The following is a 22,834-nucleotide window of genomic DNA, read 5'->3' as shown; positions in this document are numbered from 1 at the left end:
AGTAATCATTTGCTGCCTCAATCCAGGGTGAGGGAGTTTTAACAAAAAGCAAGCCTCAAAGCAGCCTAGGTACAATGCAGGCCTGATTCCCCATGGGAAAACAGATCCACGGGCTTGGTTCTTATGTGCTGACTCACTCCCCACTAGTTTTTCCAAGTCAGAAGCTGGCCTATGTCCACCATACCACGCAGATAGGTTCCCAATAATCGTGAGCTGACACTGAAATTGTACAATAAGCACAGCACACTCTGTATGTCTATACACAATTAACAAAAGCCTTCCTCTACGTTGTGTATTAAATCTTTGCCTATTCTGGAGAACATTAATAATACAATAGATTCTATAGTATTTTATACACAGTGTCAGTGACAGAGAGAAATGCTATACTGAGCCTTTGGCAATCCTTCATAGGTGAATCACAGTGCAGGTCCTGAGGATGGTGAAGCAAAGCCATCCCATCCTCTGCAGCTAGAGAAATAGCTCTTAGCCTGCTACGGGGCCTTACCAGACAAAACTCTCAACCATGGGGCACCAAGTTACCATGTGACCTAAGCTGCTTCTTATGAACTGTTATCCGACCCACAGAGCTATAGAGGTGGGCGTGTGCAATCATCAGATGCACATGGCATCTACAAGGTCAGGCCCAAGCAGTCCCTGGCGCACCAGGAAGCTGCATGAAGTGACCTAAGAGCCCATAATGTCACTCATACTGCACTGCTTTTTGTTTTCCTGTCCCCATCATTTGCCTCCTGGGGAGTTCCTGGCAATTACGTGACAAATGAAGAAAAGACTTGAGCCTTATTAACAGCTGGTTCCCCACAACATGCAGGTGCCGTCCCAAGTGGACCCCTGCAGCAGCACTGTATCCCTTTCTGGGACATCCTCAAAGGCCAGTGCTGATGGGAAACCCTCCTAGTGGACAGAATTCCCACTTTTGAACATGGTTGTTCATTTGGCTTAGAAGGAGAACAGTAGAACATTCATATTATGGTAAATATATATATACTCATGCACAAGTACCAAAAATGCTCTAGTATAAAAATATAAGTACAATTAATGGGTCTTAGGGTGTGTCTCTTCACCTAAAAAACAGAAGGCGTACTGATGCACCAAGTTGTTTTACCAACTCATAATAGGATTATAGTATGAAATTCCCATTGTCTCAGATCCTTTTAAAAATTGAAAACATCACACTAATATTTATACTTTTGTATTTAGTAAATTATTATTACACTTAACATTTTATGATACTTTTTCTCTTCTAATTTTGCCTTCAACTTTAGACAAAAAAATTGCAATACTTTTTCACTTTCTGTGGCTGTAATTTTATGTATATATATTCTATTGATTTGCATATTGTATATACATTTATCATTATTTCAAAATATAATTTTCTAAATTTCCTTCTCAACTATATTTGCTACAAGAAAGTGTTATTATAGCAGAATTATTTCCCTACAACTAAAATTACGTCAAATTGCTTGAGAAAATATAATTACTTAAAGACATGCTATAAGGAAAATTTCAGTGCTATTTAACAAAACCTGAAAGAACCTGATGAAGATAAATGCTGTAATTGAAAGAGATCCTACAAGGTTTTCTGTTAGATATTTTCCCATAGAATACAAAAAGTTCTTTCAAATTCTGTCTATCAAGTGAGTGGTTTTGCTTTTCTCAGACAATTTAAGATGCCACAGTCGTCTCCCAGAGACAAGTCTTAGCTTCCTTTTCCACAAAATTATAGTGAAAGAGTAGGTTGAGGAAGAGTGGAAATCACCATGATGACCATCATGGCCTGATTTCCCAGTACCTGAATGAAGCTCCAAGTTGCTGTTACAGTGGAAATGAAGTAAGTGATGAAATGAAGTAAGTGATGAACAGGAGGAGGAAGGTGGTCACCATTTTCATGGCCCTTCTAGGAGCCTCTGTGCTAGAGTCTCTGGAGCCCATAAGGTTGAGCTGCAAATTCTTGGTGTGTCTCACCAAGGACGGAAATAAAAGGAGCAAAGAGCTCAGTGATAGGAGAAAAGGAATAACACAAGTCAAACTAAGAAGAAGAAGGCTTCTAAAACAGAACATTTTATTCACACTTAAAGGCAAAGTCATGTTTCTCTCATGAACTCTGTAGGTATTCATCCACAACTCACTAAGAGCATCCATCCTGCATGAAAAAGTTAACAGGCAATAAATAAGAAAAAGGACCCTAGGAGAAGATTCACTCCGTTGACTCTCCACTTCAGCCAGGTGAAAAAGAACTGGAGAAATTGGCTGCCTTAATGAAGTAGAAAACACTTAGAGTGGTGGCCAACCAACCTGGTTAATCATTTAACCAGGTAGTTAAATGATTAGTTAATGCCCAAAGAATAGTGACCACTTTTGCTAGTTTACCAGTACCACGCACCTGTGGAGCTAGCCCCATAATGAATGCATCCACTAGTGTTACCCACAGTGGAATGATTCTGGCCACAGCCAAGCTGGGGAGGATGACATCAGCTGAGGAAACCTTCCCATTCTTGACCCACTCAGTGCAGGTCACCAGCCCAGTGAACCCGTTTCCCAGCATTCCTAAGATGAGTTCTCCTGCTGCCACTACCAGAAAGGCGACCTTCATTCCAAGTGACATGTGTGTAAGAAAGTTGCTAAGGTTGTGCCTCGCTGACAGCTTTATAGTGAAACAGTTGCAGATGGACATCCATTTATGATGCTTTCTGTAAATATTGTCATCATAATTCCAGGAAATACAACCCAAATTCTACATTGTGATAGAGTTCCAGAGATCTTCACAAAGAATACTTCATTCTACTTATATTGTAAATCTAGTGCTAAATAGAACAGCTCCATTAAAAGAAACAACATTTCATGAATATCCATCATATATCATACTGTCAGCTACTGTATAATCTCCAGGATAAATGAACATAATGTCAACTTACCTTAGCACTATCTACAAATTTTATTATGCCACGGATTGAAACCTGAAGTTGAGTATGTAAACATGCTAAGTGAGAGAGATTATTTTCCACCACTTCATACTTTCATCTCCCTGAGCCATACATTTAAGTGTGAATATTTTAAATCTTGAATAACTATTGGTAAGAAAAAGAAACTTTATTTAATCAGTCACTGTTTGTTATTCATCGTTAAAATCCTTCTACATATCCATTATTTTTGTTGCAATTTGATTTATAGAAATGTTTTTACAATTATGTTTTGTTCAAGGCCACAACCAATCCATGAACAAATAACTAAATATTATTAGAAGTAAATATCATAGAAGCTAAATCGGAATTTAGGAGAAAAATATACTGGGAATATACATGATGAAGCTTCCATGTCGGATTCCTTATGGTTTTATGAAGACAGGAATATTTAGTGGGAACTTGGATTATTTAGAATTTATGAAGACAGAGAAAAATTCAAGACTGATGTAAAGACATGTCAAATTATCAAAGTGACATGAACAAGCTCTGGCCCCCTTCTAAACAAAGGAACTTCTCTGGTGTTACAATAACATACTAACTTTTCAACTGGAACATTACTAAGCACCCTCCAACATCTCTGTCCTACATTCAGGGTCTTCATCTTCTCTCTGGGCTACACAGTGACTGTATTTTTCAGTCTGCCTTACGGATGGTGTGGCAATGTGACTGAATCTGATCAATGTTTTGTGAATGAAAATTGTGGGCATCATTTACAGGCCCCCCCCCAGAGTCTCCCCATTCACACTCCCCCATACGTCTTTCCCCTCCCCGATGCCTGGAATGGTGATGGCTCCAAGGCAATCTTGGAAACCCCATGTGCGAGATGCCGTGGTTGCGATCAGCCTGATGCCCAGGTAACTGCATACAAAGGCTCCTCAGACACATCAGGACTGTTAGAAAAGCAAACTAAAATCATATCATGCGTGGGTCCAATGCTTTGTGTTTGGGAGGCTGTATGTGACAGCATCCCTTTCCCCAGTTTAAAGCAGCCACTGGAGCTGAGCACGTGCGGATTTATCCGGAGGCCTGTGAAAGGTGCAGACACAAGGAAATTCAAGCCACCGGCAGATTTTGTGATGGATTATGCTGTCATTGGTTTTCCAGGCTTAAAACTGTTTATTCATCCATTGATTTAGTCTTTAGAATATCATTTTGATTCTATCCGTGCGCTGCCTTTGTGTCCTGAGCAGTCAACAGTAAACAGGATAGACATCATCCAGCATTATAAGTCTCTGTTCCATCAGTGCAGACAGGTAATTAGAACAAATGAAATGAATCAGATATGGGAAAGATTTATTTTAAGACACAGAGAATGTTGTTAAAATTTCTTAACACTAAGAATAATATAGACATGTAAATTCAGTTGTTGAAGAAGATCATACATTTATTTCCGATAATAGACATTGCTACCAATTTATGTCAACACACTTCCTATTTTATCATTTTCCACAAGATTTTAATTAAAAGGTCCTGAACACTTTTTTTATAATTATTGCATAGGCATTATAGGTATCAATAAAGTTCCATAATTTTTTATTATTCATATATCAAGCATGTATTTAGGTAGGAACTTCACTACCTGTGAAGTTTAAGAGGAAACTTTAAATAACAAGATAAAGAAGGTGACAGTCAATTCAGAGGCCTGAACATGGTTTAGGGGTAAAAAATAAATTAATCAGTTTTCAACTTCAAAATAGGTCTCCAGATTGAAAAAGTGTAGGAAATTATTTTTCTAACCACTTGTTGAACTATAGAAGTATTTTTAAAAAGTCATTATCTATCATTTTCTTCTTCATCCCTGTTGTAGAACTTGATTTTTTTCTAAGCTTTAACCTGCTTGTATTAAATCTAATAATCTCCAATACTCTTCATTGTACATGCATATAAAGTACATTCTAAATGTCTAAATCACTTCTTAATTTCATTAAGCACATTTTTCTTAACAGTTATGATTACTAATAACCTTCAAATATGAATTCAGTTTAATAATTTCTATTCCAAATATCCATCTTCAATGTGTACTTTAGAATGAATCTTTTGACATCCAAAAGATTGTAGAATCAAACAAAAAATTCTAAACACACTCTGGTACCTATGTATGGTATAAATTACAATAGAAAATAGGAATGATTTCCTGATATTAATTTTCAGTCTTTAAATATGCATAAATACAGATCATAAATATTTAAATTGCAAGATCATAATGTAGAATATGCATGTGAAATAAGCATGGCTTCATAATTATAAGGAATCATTTTATAAAATTATATTGCTTGGATAAAAAGGTAATTGTATGATTTTTAAATCTTGTATTTTTCACAAACATGAACACATATATAATTCGTGATAAGCTGAGGCAAAAGCTTTTTTAGGTATATACTGCATCCAATTCTGTACGCCTTGATGAGTGCAGCAGGAACTACAAAATGTTAGACTCCATCCGTTTGTTCCTTTCCAGAAGACACATGGTTCCCTACTTCCTCCCTTTCTTTTAACCAGCACTTCAGCCGCCACAGATATGACCGAATGGCCACTCTTAGCTTCTTGTTACCCCATATCAGGATGAATGAGTGGCATGAAGAATAGAGGATTCCAAAAATCTGACACAATATTTCACCTAAATTATTCTGTGTAGTAGTAAAGCTCCACATTGAGGTGATTTGAGCCAGGAAGTAAATGAAAAAGAACAAGAGAAAGGAGATGACAGTTTGCATGGTTCTTACATGGACCTTGGTGCTCTCATCTTGGGACCCAATGCCGCTGAGCTGCATCATCTTGAGATGTTTCCACAGGGAAAAGAGTAACAGCAGTAAAGCCATCAGGGACATGGTAAAGGGTATGATGTGCATAATCGTGAATACAGTCTTATCTGAGAGGCGTAAAATGTGCCACAAGGTGCTCACCCAAGTGATGTTTCCTTCATAATAATTTATACTCAGTTTTAATTCTAAGATCATCACTGGAAGGTAACAAACCAAAAAGACTAAAGAGCCCACCAGTATCATGAGAACCACTCTTTTAGCTTTCCATTTTAGGTGAAGAAAAAAAAGTCTGGAGAAATTGGCTATCTTCAGCAAATAAAATATGCTGAGGCTAGCGGCCAACCAAAGGCTAAAATGGTTGCTTACTACCCAGGCAGTATAAACAATAGTTCTTACTCCTGAACTATAGAAACCTGGATTAAACACAGTTGCATACCAATTTAACAATATTACCCAGACCAAACCAATCCTGGAAACTGCCAGGGCAGTGAGAATTCCATCAGCACAGGAGACCTTTTGCCTCTTCACCCAGTCAATGACGTTCACCAGGGCTATGAAGACATTGGCAAAATTTCCTAAAACAAATTCTGCTATCAGTAGGATAGAAAGAATGCTCAGTAATAAACTTACCATGTCTCCAAAAGAAAAGGCCAATCTAATATCACTGGTTGTGATTCCTTTAATATCCTGATCTTAAGGTCTATTTGTAGCTGATCTTGAATGTGTGAATTATGTGTATTTTTTAACATCTATGACCAGTGTCAAATATGAAAGCACCAATGTATGATAATGAAAGAGCTCAATGCTTTTTTATGAAAAACACTGTTACGCTCCACACAGCTTAAATTAACTCCTATTCAAATATTTTGTGTCCTGGCTATAGCCTGGAATATTTCATAACTTATGTTGTTGTGAAAGCTGAATTCTCATTTGCTATCATGCAAACATAGATATATTATCTTTCATCATTTTGCAATTTTCTTTGTTTAACCTCTCCATAATTTGTTTCATTGACCTTGACTAGCAAGGAGAAATTGAACTCACTCCCTTAGATGGTCTTTTTGTATTAATATGCCCTATGATTCATGTAAGAAATACTATTTTGTTCTTCTATAAATCATCTTCTATGGACAAACTGAATAAAATACTCATAACACAAACCTCTTAAAGAATGCCTTTGCATTTTTATTAGTGTTAAAAACAAAATGGGAACAATGTCCTTCTTTTCCCAAACACTGGTCACAGCACAGACACAATCATGGTCTAGTCACACTTCACAGTGTTGAAAGAAACTGGTAATGGGTGTAACACAAGGAGCTTTTCTTAGACGGCAGCCTGTCTACTGCTGGCTCTCGTTAAAGTAAAATTGAATAGGGGGGACTTGGTCTCCAAATGCATTCATATAAATAAATATGAACATATCAACCACAGAGAAACATCCTGCTCCTTAACTTATATTTTCCAGTAGCCCTTTTACCTTTACTCTGTGATGTTAGAAATGGGGCTCTGCAGCTATATCTATGATTTTAAGATCATCCATAAGTAATTTTGTCAAGGAATACATTGAAAATGAAGACACTCCATTTCTAAAGTTTTCAGCTTAACTTGAACTTTGCTATTTTCTAAAGTTACCCACAATGATCTTGAAGAAAGTACTTAGACATAGTCCAACTTACGTGTATAAACATTTGAAATATAAATCATTAAAGGAGATTGATGGTGATGGTGGTGAGGATGATGATGATGGCAGCTAAGTGAGTGATCTCAAATAGTTGTGACGTCATCCAGGTTTCTCAGGGGCAGAGATCACTGCAATATAAGAACACTTCTGACTTTCTCCATGACCTTACGATGCCAACATCAGTCCCAGCATCAGGGCGAGCTTGAAAGAACAACTTCACCTACAATTTCATCAATAGTAACTTAAAGACAAAATATTTCTGACAATTTATTTGCTAGTACTTAGTACATTCTAAAAATTATGACAAAAGTGAACTGAAACAAGTAGTAAGGTGCTTTTATAGCACATTCATATGGACATGTATATAATCTTTATATAAAAGTACAGTATATAAACTTTTATTCATATTTTAATAACATTATTCACTAGCAAAATTATCTTGTCTGCCTATTTGCAAGCACTGCTACTGCCATTAATCTCGATTATTTTATTTAGTCAAAGTAATGCTACATACACACAAATATATGCAAATGTTAAACTAAATGGGTATTTTGCTTTAACAAATTCACCTTTCTAGGTCTGTCTTATTGTCTTTAGCAAGATATTGAGAAATTTATACATCTTCATTTTAAGTTTTGTATTATATTCAATGCCAGAGTTTATTTGTCCATTTTGTAACTGATGGGCATTTATACAACCGACCAATTACAGCCATTAAGAACAGTAGAACATGCACATTTTTGTATATACAGCCTCATGCACAAACACCAAGAATTCTCTAGTACAAAAATTAAGAGTAAAGTTAATGGGTTTTGGATTATGCAAATTCACCTTAATAAAAATAATGCCATACCGTGGCACTAAGTTGTTTTACCAACTCATAATCTTTTTAAAAAGTATGAAAATTCCCATTGTTTTAGATTATTTCAAAAATTAGAAGCATCGAACTAATATTTACTTTTATATTTGGGTAAATTATTATTACACTTAACATTTTACAATACTTTTTCAGTTCTCATTTCAAATTTATCTTTAGTTAAAAAATTCTAATTATTTCCCCTTCTGTGACTATAATTTCATGATCATTCATATTGCATTGTATATTCATATACATTTATAAATATTTAATTATATAGTTTTAGAACCATTGTTCTTCATGTCTCAAACACTCTTTTATTACCAGAAAGGGCTTTTATGGAAGAGGTATTTCCCTTAACCTAATGTTATATCATATAGCTTCAAGAAAATACAATTATTTAAAAGAATACCATAAGGGAAATTTTAGTTCTGTTTAACAAAACCTGAAAGAACCTGATGAAAAAAAAGTTGAAATTGAAAGGGAACCTATAAGGTTTTTTATTCAGATATTTTCCCATAAAATACAGAAAGTTCTTTCAAATTCTGTCTATCAAGTGAGTGGTTTTGCTTTTCTCAGACAATTTAAGATGCCACAGTCGTCTCCCAGAGATGAGCCTTAGCTTCCTTTTCCACAAAATTATAGTGAAAGAGTGGGTTGAGGAAGAGTGGAAATCACCATGATGACCATCGTGGCCTGATTTCCCAGTACCTGAATGAAGCTCCAAGTTGCTGTTACAGTGGAAATGAAGTAAGTGATGAAATGAAGTAAGTGATGAACAGGAGGAGGAAGGTGGTCACCATTTTCATGGCCCTTCTAGGAGCCTCTGTGCTAGAGTCTCTGGAGCCCATAAGGTTGAGCTGCAAATTCTTGGTGTGTCTCACCAAGGACGGAAATAAAAGGAGCAAAGAGCTCAGTGATAGGAGAAAAGGAATAACACAAGTCAAACTAAGAAGAAGAAGGCTTCTAAAACAGAACATTTTATTCACACTTAAAGGCAAAGTCATGTTTCTCTCATGAACTCTGTAGGTATTCATCCACAACTCACTAAGAGCATCCATCCTGCATGAAAAAGTTAACAGGCAATAAATAAGAAAAAGGACCCTAGGAGAAGATTCACTCCGTTGACTCTCCACTTCAGCCAGGTGAAAAAGAACTGGAGAAATTGGCTGCCTTAATGAAGTAGAAAACACTTAGAGTGGTGGCCAACCAACCTGGTTAATCATTTAACCAGGTAGTTAAATGATTAGTTAATGCCCAAAGAATAGTGACCACTTTTGCTAGTTTACCAGTACCACGCACCTGTGGAGCTAGCCCCATAATGAATGCATCCACTAGTGTTACCCACAGTGGAATGATTCTGGCCACAGCCAAGCTGGGGAGGATGACATCGGCTGAGGAAACCTTCCCATTCTTGACCCACTCAGTGCAGGTCACCAGCCCAGTGAACCCGTTTCCCAGCATTCCTAAGATGAGTTCTCCTGCTGCCACTACCAGAAAGGCGACCTTCATTCCAAGTGACATCTGTGTAAGAAAGTTGCTAAGGTTGTGCCTCGCTGACAGCTTTATAGTGAAACAGTTGCAGATGGACATCCATTTATGATGCTTTCTGTAAGTATTGTCATCATAATTCCAGGAAATACAACCCAAATTCTACATTGTGATAGAGTTCCAGAGATCTTCACAAAGATGAGTTAATTCTGTTTATATTGTAATTCCAGTGGTAAAATGGAAGGATTCCATTAAGGGACACAACATTTCGTGAATATATATCATATTATTTACTGTCAGCTACCATGTATTTCCAGAATAAGCACAAATGGTGTTTGTCCACTTCTCATCACACCAGGTGCAAATTTCCATGTGTGCCACTGACTAAAAGAGTGAAGACAAACATATAAACATGCAAATTTGAGAGAGATTATTTTCTAAACTTTGCATGCTCATCACTTGGAGCCATGCATTTAATGCATATATTTTACATTTTGAATAGTATTTGTTAAGAAAAGACTTTGTATAATTCAGTCACTATTTGTTACTCATCAATAACATCCTTATACATATCAACTGTTTTTTTGATATATTTTATAGAAATTATTTAATGAAATTATTTTTAGTCCAAGCAACAACCAATCCAAGAATAAATAATATAGATGGTAAGAAATATTTTAGAAGCTTAATCACAAGTTACGAACAAAGTATACTGGGAATACATATGAGGAAGCTACAAAGGCTAAAATGTAGAATCGATTATGTTTTTATGAAGATGGGAACATTTAATTGAAATTTGAATCATTTAGAATTTATGAAGAAAGAGAAACAAATTCAAGACTGATGTAAAAGCATATCAAATTATCAAAGTGATGTAAACAAGCTATCGCACCCTTCTGAACAAAGGGACTTCTTTTGTGTTTCAGTAACTTGTTGTATTTTTTAAATTTATTTTTTAATTTATTGTCTTTTTTTATTGTTGTTGAAGTACAGCTGTCTCCATTTTCCCCCCACCCCAGCCATTTCCACTTCCTACCCTTGATCCTACCCCATTTTGGCTTTGTCCACGTGTCCTTTATATATGGTCCTTGACAACATTTCTGCCTTTTCCACCTGTTGTTGCCTCACACCTCCCCTCTGGTTACTGTCAGTTTGTTCTTAATTTCAGTGTCTCTGGTTCTATTTTGCTTGCTTGTTTGTTTTCTTTCACAGCAGCACAATTTATAATAGCCAAGTGCTGGAAGCAACCAAAGTGCTTATCAGTAAATGAATGGATCAAAGAACAGTGGTACATTTACATAATGGAACACTACACAGTAGAGAGAAAGAAGAAACTCCTACCCATTGGGGCAGTGTGCATGGCTCTGGAGAGCCTTATGCTAAGTGAAGTAAGCCAGGCAGTGAAAGATGAGTGGAACTTGTTGCCTCTTTGACTGAAATTTTACTAAGCACCCTCCAACATCTCTGTCCTACATTCAGGGTCTTCATCTTCTTTCTGGGCTACACAGTGACTGTACTTTTAAGCCTGCCTTACAGATGGTGTGGCAATGTGACGGAACCTGATCAATGTCTTGTGAGTGAAAATTTTGGGCACCATTTACAGGTCCATCTCCCCCTCCCTAGATGAATGAGTGGAGTTTTGTTCTGTTCTTTCATTTGGGCCATGTTTCTTTGTCTCCTCATTTTTGCAGCTTCCCTGTGTTTGTTTCTATGTATTAGGTAGAGCTGCTGTACCTGTGGAGCTTAATAGAGTGGTGATATGTAGCACGCCCACTCTTAATAGAGTGGGTGTGCCGATCCTCGCCCAGACAGGCTTTTATTGGGTTCAATTAGTGCAGGAATACAGGTAAAGTTCATTAATCATTGTCAGGCAGTAAGGATCAAATAGTAGATAGTGTACAAAGAACTACGAGGGCTTATTCTGAGTCAGGGTCTATTAGCTAAAAGGTCTACAAAACTTTGGGAAACAAACCCATTTCCTGCTCAGACCCTTATCATTTAATTGAGAGCATTCTTAACAAAGCAGTTTTCATAGGGTTTATGTCTTCTTTCTTAAGCCTGATCACCCTGGGGAACCCACCCTTTCCAGCACAGGGCTGCACCACCCTCTGTCCTTGTTTCAGACTTAAATTAGGCAGGGGAAGTAAGGCAGCCAAGAGATTAGGAGACTTCTTGCAGACAGAATGAGGACTCAGGCTATATCAAAGCAGAGAGGCAAGGGTCCATCACCCACTTTCTCCATAGCCCCCCAAGTCCTACCCTGGGTCCTCCATGTGATCATGCCTGTCTTAGGTCCCCCCTTGGGGAATCTTACCCGACGTTGGCTAACTGATCAAGCATTGGGGGCCAGTTATGGATGAAGTGAAAGGAGCAGAAGGGGTGCTCCTGCCAGGGAGATAAGCTTTGTCTCCTTAGTGGCTTATGGTCTGAAAGTCACTCACTCAACCTTAGCCAAAGGGGGGGTTACAGCTTCTGAAACCAGGCAGGGCAGTTCCTACTGGTTGGAACAATGGGTGGTGCTTTGACATAGTCTGAAACTATTCATTGGGCATACTCACTCTGGGGTCTCCTGGGAGGTACAGGCCAAACTCAGAAAATACCTGTGCTCTGTCCAGGACCACCTGGCATGAGCTACAGTGTAATCTGCAGATGGCTGATACTATGATGGGCTTAGAGGTGCCCAGGAGAGGTCAAGCTGTGACCCAAGGATGGCTTCAGCTAGTGCTGGACCTAGGCCCACTTAGCAAGTGGTATGGAGTATACTGAGGCCAGATGCTGCTTATTTGAGAGATTTTAGGAAAGTCTGAAGCATGAACCAAGAGATATTGTTTATAGGGAAAAGCCACTGAAAAATGACTTGGGTTGGGCCTGAAAGTTGGGTGGGGTGGGGTCTAAGGGAATCACCAGAGTGGGGTAAACAGTGTTAGCCAGGCTGATGGGGACCTAGATATGGTGCCCAACAAAGGCCTCTGTAGAAGGAGGGCCCAATAAAGTAACAATGGCCTCTGCCAGCACTTCCGTCTGGAAGAAAGCCGCCTCTGCAGCTCTCACCAGAATGCCAGACTACTCAGTTCCTATCCATATATTTCAGTGTCCCAGCACTGGAACTCAGAGTGTGTGGGTTCAACCAAGTCCACATGTGGGCCCTTTAAGAGGAACATCTGGGATCCAGAAGCCCTCTGTCTCATTGACCCATAATCTAATCTGGTTTTTACAACCAAAAGTTATGGAAATATCTCTTCCTGGCACTGGAACCCTGGGCTGGGAGGCCTAGTATGAAGCTATGACCCCTCATCCTTAAGGGGGCCCATTGTGAGTCTCTATCCCTCTGACCAGTCTTGATGTGGCTTCTTCTTTATATCCTTAGATGTAGGATTTCTGTTCAGCTAGATTTCGCACAGTTTTGAATGACAGGTGTTCTGTAGTTTAGTTGGAATTTTGATGTGGTTGAGGGAGGATTAGAGTACTACATTTACCTATGCCACTATCTTGATTGGAAGCCTTAAAATTGGAATTGTAAAATTAATTTGAGCCATGCTGGGAACAAGAATAGACAAGGAATATGACTGTAAGATAAAATAATGAAATGTATTTTTAGCTTTCAAGGAAAAAAGAGAGTAATTTTGTCCTACAGTATTAAATCTTCTTGCTGTCTTTTACGTAATTGATGAGAGCTGAAATGTCAGTACAGTTATGATAGTTTAGCAGTCCTTCTTGGAGTCTTCCCCATACATGGCATGTGGATCAGCAAAAGATTAGTACCAGTTCGAACTGGGAAGTGAAGCTACCCTTGTCTTGCCATTTTCTTTCTCAGATGTTTCCCTGAGATCCTGCTGCTCTTGTCGCCCTGAACTCTGTACTCTGTTTCTTGAACCCAGTAAGTCTATAGGTTTCCTACTAAAACATTAGCCACCTTGCATAGTGCAAACTGGGGCCAACGATAAAAACAGGAAACCCACTTCCTTTTGTCCTCTTCTTCCAAGTGTTGGCTCCTCCTCAACATCTGCTTCCTGAATCATTCTCCAGTACCTTCAAATAGTTTGCTTTTTATATTTTATCTAGTTTATAAATAATATTTTTGTATATGTTGGAGCTGTTTGGTCATTACTCTAAATGAAATATGTTGTGTATACATTTTTACTACCTTTCATGTTTTCCTTCTTCTTTTCCCATTATTTCATGTAAGCTATTTGGTGATCACTAGTTTTACAGTATAGTCTATAGATTATAAACTATGGAGGAAGAATCATGATGCAAATAACGGACAAATGGTGTTCAGAGATGATGGATTTGAATCAGGATAAAATTGGAAAAGTGAGTATATTTTTAGATCTGTGATTTTTGTGGTTGGAAATGTGACCAAATGCTTTGACACAGCTTACATAAATAGGTGGAGTCTGATGCCCCTACCCTTCAATTCAGATCATCGGCACTGAGTAACTAATTTCATAGACTAAGTTGAAAAGCTGATTCTTCTTGGGACATCTGCCTTTGAAAACCTGAGTTACAATGCTGGAGATACCATGTGAAGAACCACATAAAAGTAGAATTGAGGTAACTAAGGTCCTCCATGCCCCAGCTATTCAAGTCTTCCTGGCACAGGCACTTGGTAGAAGCCTTCAAGATGCGCTCCAACCACTGTTTGACTGTAACCTTATAAGAGATTCAGAGCCAAATCACCCAACTCATTTCTGAATTCCTGACTTAGGCACCATGAGACATCATGGTGATAACTGCCATTTTAAGATGCTAAGTCTTGATGTGATTTTTCATGCAAAATAGACACTTAATTTGTGGGTGGGGTAGCTTCTTTTATTAGATGAGAGCAGGGATGTTTTATAAATTTTAAATGTAAAGTAAAAGGTGAATACCAGAAGAAGCAGACTATATTGGACAATGTTATTATTTTTATTATTTCACTTCACAAATGAATCCTCAAGCCATGCTTTATTAGACCATTCATTTTAGAAAACTAAACTGAAATATTTTCCCAGCCTCCTGTGAAATTATGAAAGCCACTGAAATGGCTTTTTGATGTGCCGATTAGGCTAGGATGAGCTGCAGTCTCTAGAATTGCCTTTCTAGTATGTTCCTGCATAAGATGTCCTACAAGAGAGAGTCTCTCGGGACAGCCAGTTTGTACCACTTCACTTCCAGAAGTGAAGTGACAGCCAGTTTGTACCATTCTCACACCTTTCCCAAGTTATCCATTCAAGTTATCATAGCTATCAAGTTACCATAGTTGAGGTATAGGGAGTATAGGGAGAGCAGGAAAGGGCTTTTCAGACAGAATGTCTCAAATCAGTTGATTTCATGTTAATCTGAAGGGAGGCTACACAGGATAGGCCCAACTCAATCACGTGGAAGTTCTGTAAGGAGGTACTGGGCCATCCTTGAGGCTAAGACTCCAAGCAGCAGAAGTAATCAGAAACCTGTAAAATATGTCTACATTTTTTTCAGCACTCACTTTGTTGCTGATCTGCTGATTTGACTCACCGACATAAAGCAGCAGCAGTGCCTACAACTGCTCTCCCTATACTCTGGATCCACATTAGTTTTCATAACTCCTGGGCCAGCTGTGTACATTCAGTTTCACAACAAATGCCCTTGGCTTCTTCAGGACACCTTAGTCACCAAGGTCAGCAGCAACAAGGATAGGCATTATCCAATCCATCCTTGTGGGGTTCTAGCTTATGCTTGTAGGGTTGCAGTCTATTCATGTCCTTCTCTTCTTAATTGCCAAACTATTGGCTTCAGCTTCAAATATTACACAGCCTTGCAGAGAAAAACTAACCAGCCAGCCTCAACACTCATGTAAAATAACTTCTGGTAACAAATCCTAGTGGTTCTACTTCTTTGGTTCAACTCTAACTGATAAGCACACATTGTGAGATCTGTCTCCATTGTATTATGTATTGCTGCATTACCCCACAAACCTTGGCATCTTAAAACAAGTATCTATTAACTCACCATTCCTGTGGGCCAGGAATCTGGGACAACTTAGCTACATGGCACTGGTTCGGGTTCTCTTACAGGCTGAAATTAAAGAATTAGCCAAGACTTCAGTCCTCTCGAGATTCAAGTTGGAGGCCTTGAAGTTGGCTATTGATTCCAAGCCCTTGCACCTGGCTGTTGGCAAGCTTCAAGTATTCACTGGCTGTTGGCCATAGAACACATTTCTTGCTACATGGTCTTCTCCATGGACAGCTCATAACATGGCAGCTGGATTCCCACAGAGCAAGAAAACAAAGAGCAAGAAGGAGTGCTGTATGAGCTTGCTAGCACTACCATAATAAAATGCCATAGACTTGGTGGCTGAAAAAACAGAAACTGATTTTCTCATAATTCCAGAAACTAGAAGCCCAAGGCCAAGGTGTCAGCAAACTTGTTTTGCTGACCTCTCAGGCAGCAAGGCCTCTCTCCTTGGCTTGCAAATGGCCATGTTCTCATTGTGTCCTCACATGATTGAACCTCTTTGTGTTGTCTATGTCCTAATCTCTTCTTACAAAAACACCTACCATATCAGATCAGGGCCCACCCTAATACACCATTTTAACTTAATTACCTCTAAAAACCCATGTCTGTTAATGGTCACATTCTAAGTTACTGGACCTTAGGGCTTTGACAAGTGAATATGGATTGATGCCATAATTCAGCTGTTAATAAGCAAAATATGTATAATGTAATATAACACCCCTTCACATTTGCTGTATTTTGCTCACTAGAAGTTACTAAGTCCAGTTCATAATCAAGATTACATGTTATATAAGGGCATGAAACCAGGAGGCAGAATCATTAGAAGCCAGTGTAAGGCTATCACAGCAATTTGAGGCTGCAGGGACGGGACATTCACTTTCCCAGGCACCCTTGAAATTATATGTGGGAATATGGCTGATGCTCTATCAGATAGAATCCTGTAGGCAAAGAAACAGGGACCATACTGAACCCAATCTAGGAAAGAAGTGCCACCACATTGGTGAAATCATTATCAACTGTCTACACTGTCTGCAATGGGGCATAAGTGCAAACATCGCTCTATCAAAACTGTAGTGATTTGTGGTATTGTGGATGATTTTAGAGCCTCGTGACCTCATTCTGCAGCCAGACTATAGATTCTCCAAGTTACTCAATCCTTAACATATTATCTAAATATCCTTCCATGCAATATTAAATTTTTTATGGCATAAAACAGAGTTGTTTTGTTTCTTCATGTAAGAACTCCAGCTAAGACAATATCATATTCACAACCATGTTTATTAGACCCTTTGGCCATGGTCAGACCAATGCCCTTTGTTGGTGTATGTGTGTATAAACATATGGTTGCCTGAACTCATGTCTTCACAGCTTTTCACCACATCCAGTACCCCCATCCCTGTGTCCACCATGCCACTCACAGTTGCCAGCCAAGTTGGGAGGCTGTTTGGATGAGCTGGGCCATTTCTGTCAATGGGGATCTGGAACTTCGCACGTCAGTACTGGGGAGTTGTTCCCACTAGAGTGTCCACAAGGCTTCTTTGTTACCAACCCTATCGATCACTACTGCGGTCCCCAGAGAGGACTATTACTTATTCTTACTGTCTGCCCGCACCACCACTCTCAGCACATCAAAGCATTCTCCAAAGCATACCAGTGTACACTTGGTCTGTGTCAGCTACACTGTTTAATCATATGTACACATGTCCTGTTTTAAAACTATAAATGAGGCCTTAAAAATAAATTAAAATGTGTATCTTACATTTCAAAATAATCCCATTTTAGACATGTTTTTAACTTTGGTTTTATTTTGTTTTGAACTGTGTTTCATCTTAGCAAAGATCTATTCCTTTTAGTTTTATTAGTTTAGCTTTTTTATTTCAGATACAACTGTGCTAGCCTTGAAGTTATTTTAACCATTTATTCCTCTAAGTTTTGTATCTATTAGAGACAAATAATAAATACTTCGAGGGGTGATAACTTTGAGGCTTTTTGAGAAAAATGCTTATCCCTAAATAAATGCCTTATACATATTATAAGCTCAAAAAAGGGGCTACTACCATTAAAATAATATTACCAGCTACTACCATTAAAATAATATTACCTAAGGAGGAGTAATAATACAGTTTCTTCCAATGTTGCCTGTTCATGATTGAGGAAAAATAATTTAACTCCTGTTTGTTCTATGAAAACCTAAAAAAAAAAAGTCAGTTTCTGTAACTAACAAAGCTATAATTTGATTTAGCTGTTTTTAAAAAATTGATATTTTTTATCATCATCTTAGGTCACAATGCATGCCATAAAAAAATCAATATTGCAATGGAAGGGTATTTACATTAACAAAATATAACAGATATTAAAGGCTTATTAAGTAAATATGTTCAAAGTTATTTTTGTTTTGCCATATACCCAGGGTAACTCTCTAGATATAAACTGTGGCAAAAACTTTTCTGAAAAGATGGATTAAATTTATGGAAAAAAGCACGTTTAAACCACCTTTTAAATATTTCCTGATAGAATGGCCCACAGAGTAGCCTTGATTTGAATCTTTACATCTCCCATTTTCATTTTTCTCAACAATATTACTATATCCATCCATACAACTTTAAAGACAGCCGCCCCTTTTAACATTCTCTAGGTCAAAGTAAGGGAGTGCTTCTTTATAGCTGCAAGTGAAGCTATAAAGAAATGCTTACATAACTCTATACAGAGGAAAACCTGAAAAATAAAAACCAATTAGAGCATTAAGAACACAACCTACCTGTTATAGGTTTCAGATCTTACTACAGTAATTTCACCTCTACTGGAAGGAAGGAAAGAAGGGGGAAAAGGAAGACGGAAGGGAGGGAGGGAGGGAGGGAGGGGAAAGGATTAAAATTGATATTGTTGGATTCTATAAACACAAATATTTTGCAGCTGAGAAATTTTGCCTATTGTTCCTCAATCAGTTCCCCTACCCACACTAGGACTGCTCTTTTAAAGTTTTCCTAATTTAGGAGCAAAGTTTTCTGTAAAACACAATACGTGATAAATACAGTTAATGAACAATTCTTGAAGAACAATAGTCTGTGATGTTTTCTGGTGGCATTTAGCACATTGAAAATTGCATTGATTTTAGTGTAACATTGCAAAATTTTAAATACGCTGTAAATTGTAATTGTAAATACGTATATATTTATTTCTAGACATAAAGAAAAATTCGATTCCAGGATATGTTTTAGAATAAAAAAAGTCCAAAGAGAGAATATAGGAATAGATGTTTTTAACTCCCAAACTTAAGGTTCTTATTTTGTATTTCCCCTTTTAAGCTTACTATCATTTTAAAGTGGAAATTGTATTTGTATGGCTGTCGATAGATGTTATGTGAAATGACGTGTATGACATATATATAAATAACAGTCTTGCATTACCACATGTTAAACTCTCAATGCTAATTATTATTATAAGAGCTACAGACAGGAAGGGGCGGAGCCGCAGGGGAGGAAGCGGCCGTAGACCGAGGCGCAGAGGGAGACTAGTCGCCGCTTAGTGCCCCTGCCCTTCACCGGCCTGGCCACTGCTCTGGGCCTGCGGTGACCCTCGACGCCAAGCAGTGACACCATGGCCATCGCGGCGGCTCCGTCTTCCTTGGTCCTCGGGGTCTCGGGCCCGGCCGCGGCCCCCACCTCCTACGGGGTATTCTGCAAGGGGCTCTCCCGCACCCTGCTCGCCTTCTTCGAGCTAGCCTGGCAGCTGCGCACGAATTTTCCGTACTTCTACGTGGCGGGCTCGGTGATCCTCAACATCCGTTTGCAGGTACATTTTTAGAGCCGCGGCGAAGCTAACGGTCTGTGGGCCAGCGCCATGGCGGACTCCCGGGAGGCCCGGCTGCGGAGCGCAGTGGAGCTGCTGCCGTTAGGGTCTCCTGCGTCTCGCGAGAGTCTCCTCTGCGGCCGCGCTCGCCGCTCTCAGCCAAGCGCCCCAGACGGTGGCGGAAATCCTGCCGTAACGGGAGAGGACCTACGAGATTTTCCAGGAACAGTGAAGAGTTTGATTAAAGCCCACGACAGTATTTAAGAAGCTGTGCATCCTTAAAATTAGGACGAACGGGATGTTTTATAAAGAAGGGAGGCTGCTGCATTTTTCAGGAAAAAGGTGTAAAATACGAGTTCGTGGTTGAGATTAAAATGAGGTAATTTCGGGAATATTGGATTGGATTGTAAACAAACTATTGAATGACTAAGAAGCTAAAGATCTGAACGCTATGATGGGGAAGCCATATATTCATCCCACAGGAAAGAACAGACCATCGGAAATTTTCAGTAGAAAAAAAACCTACTGGAAAAGCATCCTTCTAATACCAAACATTGTAAAATGCTGCAGGGTTTTGAACAGAGGTTTGGAGTGTAAGAAAATGGACTCTATCTCCATGTTCCTGTGAGTAGCGTGGTTCAAGACCGTGGTGCCAAAGAGAAGAAACTCCAGTTACAGCACAAATCTTGGCTATTTAATGATTAACGTTTAAATAATCATAATAATTTATGTTAATGTTGTGTATGGTCTTTTTCTTTTGAGGGAATATTTAATTATGGTTACAAACTAGAATGCTAATGTCAGCGTTGATCATGTAAAAGGCAGTTTTCAAGTGGGGATGTTAAAGAAGGAGGGGAAGGTGAATAGAATGGGAGTGGTGTCCTTGTAAAGAGGGAGGTTGGAAGATACAGTCTCAGTGGTAAGGAGAATGGTGTTTTATTAGACAGTAGCCATAAAGTCGCTAAAACAGCAATGTAACTATATTAATCAGGGAGGAGGGTGGAAGAGAACAGCAGGAAGCCAGTTAAGAAACGCCTTAAGATGGAGAGTCAGGTGGAGTCTCAAAGAGAAAAACAGACTGCCCTGGTGTGTTTGAATGTAGAGTCAAGGGGTTTGTAGTGTTTCGGGGAGTCTGGATAGTGGTCTGCAAGTTTTTGAAAAATAGGAAAGCTGAGGGCGTTATGAACCCCAGGAAAAATTAAAAATTGTTCGAAGAACTACACTGCATACCTCAGCTGCAAATACTACTAGGCATGAAGTCAGTCATAGTTATGTGAACACCAAACACAGATAGAACAAACGATTATGTAATGCGGGGTGCTGGAGAGGAGAGGTGTGTGTCCTGGGGGAGAATCAGACAAAAAGCAGTATTGAACGTGTTATTTAAAAAAAATAAAAAACAGCTAAGAGTTATATGTGGCTGTCTGGAGAAAACAGATGGGTAGAGAAAAGGTAGAGGATTGCTGTTTCCCAACACCAGTCTAACAGTATTTTGATTTCTCTAACTGTCTATAGTTACTTGATTAGGTATTGCACTTAAGTGAAATTTACTTAAGTTAATTTTTAATGTAATTAAAATGTATACCATAGGCCAAGAGCCACCACGGTGAAAGGATTGGGTTTTTAAGTTAGCAGACCCCTGTTAAAATGCAAGCTCTAGTTTGGTGGTCTCAGGTGAGTCCATTCATCTGCCTTGGCCCCAGTTTCCTCAACTGTTAAATATGAGTAAAGTAGCCACCTTGACCGGTCAGTCTGAGAATTAAAAATAAGCCTCCTTTAGTGCTGGATATATGCACAATAAAGAGTATTTGTTGTAACAGAGTATCTCAACATATGAATAAAACGTAAAACTCACTCATGGAATGCCTGTGTTTCCAGTGCAGATATTCTGTCCTTAAGAAGATAGGTTGGGTAGTAGCCCTAGGAGTATGAGGAACAGCCTCTGAGAAGATTTTGGTGAGACCTTTGATCTGAAAGGAGCTGTTATCTACCAAGGTAAAGATTTATACTACTGGCAGTGTTCTATATTTTCACTAAGTATGTCCAACAAACAGACAGCCATTCTCTAGGGGTATAAAATAAGAACCCCATCCGCCACCATGTCTGGATAAAGGGCATGTCTGCCTTATTTTTGCCTAGTTATTCATTAATTATCAGATATTTTAATATGAAGTAAGACATTTCTAAAATCTCCTTGGTAACTACATGTTGCTGTTGTAGAGTGCAGGAACTAAGGCATTTTAGTCGAAAATATCACAAATGTAATTTGATGCCAAAGGACTTCAAATGTTGGGCCTTCCTCTTCTGGAGATGCACTGATGTCTCAGTTTGTAACATAAAAGAACGTGCTTGCCATTAGGCCTGGTGCGGTGAGAAACAAAGGTTCTCCTCCCTTCCACCCTTTTTCTTCAGCTCTGTCTTCTGTTACACTGAAGGAGCTAACGCTGTGTTCTGCAGCCTGGAGTGTCAGCAAAAACATAGGAGGAACTGAGTGAAAGCTCCTTGGTTTAACAGTTATTCTTCACAGTTGTTCTTAAGCCTAGATGTGTAATTTTCTTCCCACATGATAGAACTCAATGAAGTTTCCCAGGGGAGAAAGCAATACTTTTGCCCCAACTAAACCAATTCTAATTTATGAGTGATTTCATTCCTCTTGGCATCCTTTCAGGTAATGTCTATGAAGCCAAAGATTTTGTTTGTCCCTTGCTATCTCCCCTAGAACATTGTCTGTTGCAAAATACATAATAAATATTGTTGAATGAATCCCAAAATAGTTGTTTTTTCCACAAATAGTTATTAGTCAATAAGGGAAGTAAAGATATATTTGCCCCTGATATTAAGGTGGTCCACTTAATTGTTCAGAAGTTGAGATAAAATTTTTTCAGTCCATCATGAATATTGATTGGGCCAGGGATTTTTCAAGCATGACAAAGCAAAGAGGTGGTATAATTCTGATCAATAAACAAAAAAGCTTGTTTATGAAGTGTAATAAGAATGATGGGAAGTAGTAACTGGTAAGAGTTTTAACTATGAAAAGGAAATACCATAGTAACATAAATGTTAGGGAATAATAATTTGTTAAAATTGAGAGTAAGAACACATGTAATTACTTGGCTAAAAGAGCCTGTCACTATCAGCATTTTTCAATTTATTAAGGCTTTTATACCAGGAACTATGAAAAGTTATTTACATTTAAAATCTCCGTAATTCTCATATATACCCTATAAGGAAGACAGTTTCAACTTTATTTTTCAGAGAAGGGAACTGGGACATAAAGAGGTTAAATAACCTTCACAAG

The 22,834-nt window shown here is 38.5% G+C and overlaps 2 protein-coding genes across 2 annotated transcripts; one reads left to right on the top strand and one right to left on the bottom strand.

Moving 5' to 3' along the window:
- Positions 1 to 5,410: 5,410 nt before the first annotated feature.
- LOC118978408 (taste receptor type 2 member 19-like) lies at positions 5,411 to 6,376 on the bottom strand. Its single transcript, XM_037033865.1, has one exon. It carries the CDS (start codon positions 6,374 to 6,376, stop codon positions 5,411 to 5,413), a length of 966 nt encoding a protein of 321 aa, XP_036889760.1.
- A 12,835-nt stretch (positions 6,377 to 19,211) lies between these two features.
- Positions 19,212 to 21,394, top strand: SMIM10L1 (small integral membrane protein 10 like 1). The gene has a single exon (XM_037033870.1). It carries the CDS (start codon positions 19,345 to 19,347, stop codon positions 19,549 to 19,551), a length of 207 nt encoding a protein of 68 aa, XP_036889765.1. The 5' UTR covers positions 19,212 to 19,344; the 3' UTR covers positions 19,552 to 21,394.
- Positions 21,395 to 22,834: the final 1,440 nt, after the last annotated feature.

Source organism: Sturnira hondurensis, unplaced genomic scaffold (assembly GCF_014824575.4).
Source record: "Sturnira hondurensis isolate 20B ecotype Veracruz unplaced genomic scaffold, ASM1482457v3 Scaffold0021795, whole genome shotgun sequence".
Classification (NCBI taxonomy): Eukaryota; Metazoa; Chordata; class Mammalia; order Chiroptera; family Phyllostomidae; genus Sturnira; species Sturnira hondurensis.
The sequence above is the reverse complement of the archived record's forward strand: the minus strand, read 5'-3'. Positions and strand labels throughout refer to the sequence as shown.

Excerpts from the sequence above, each read along its gene's own strand:
- SMIM10L1 (XM_037033870.1), top strand. The coding sequence starts at position 19,345 with ATGGCCATCGCGGCGGCTCCGTCTTCCTTGGTCCTCGGGGTCTCGGGC.
- LOC118978408 (XM_037033865.1), bottom strand. The coding sequence starts at position 6,376 with ATGGTAAGTTTATTACTGAGCATTCTTTCTATCCTACTGATAGCAGAA.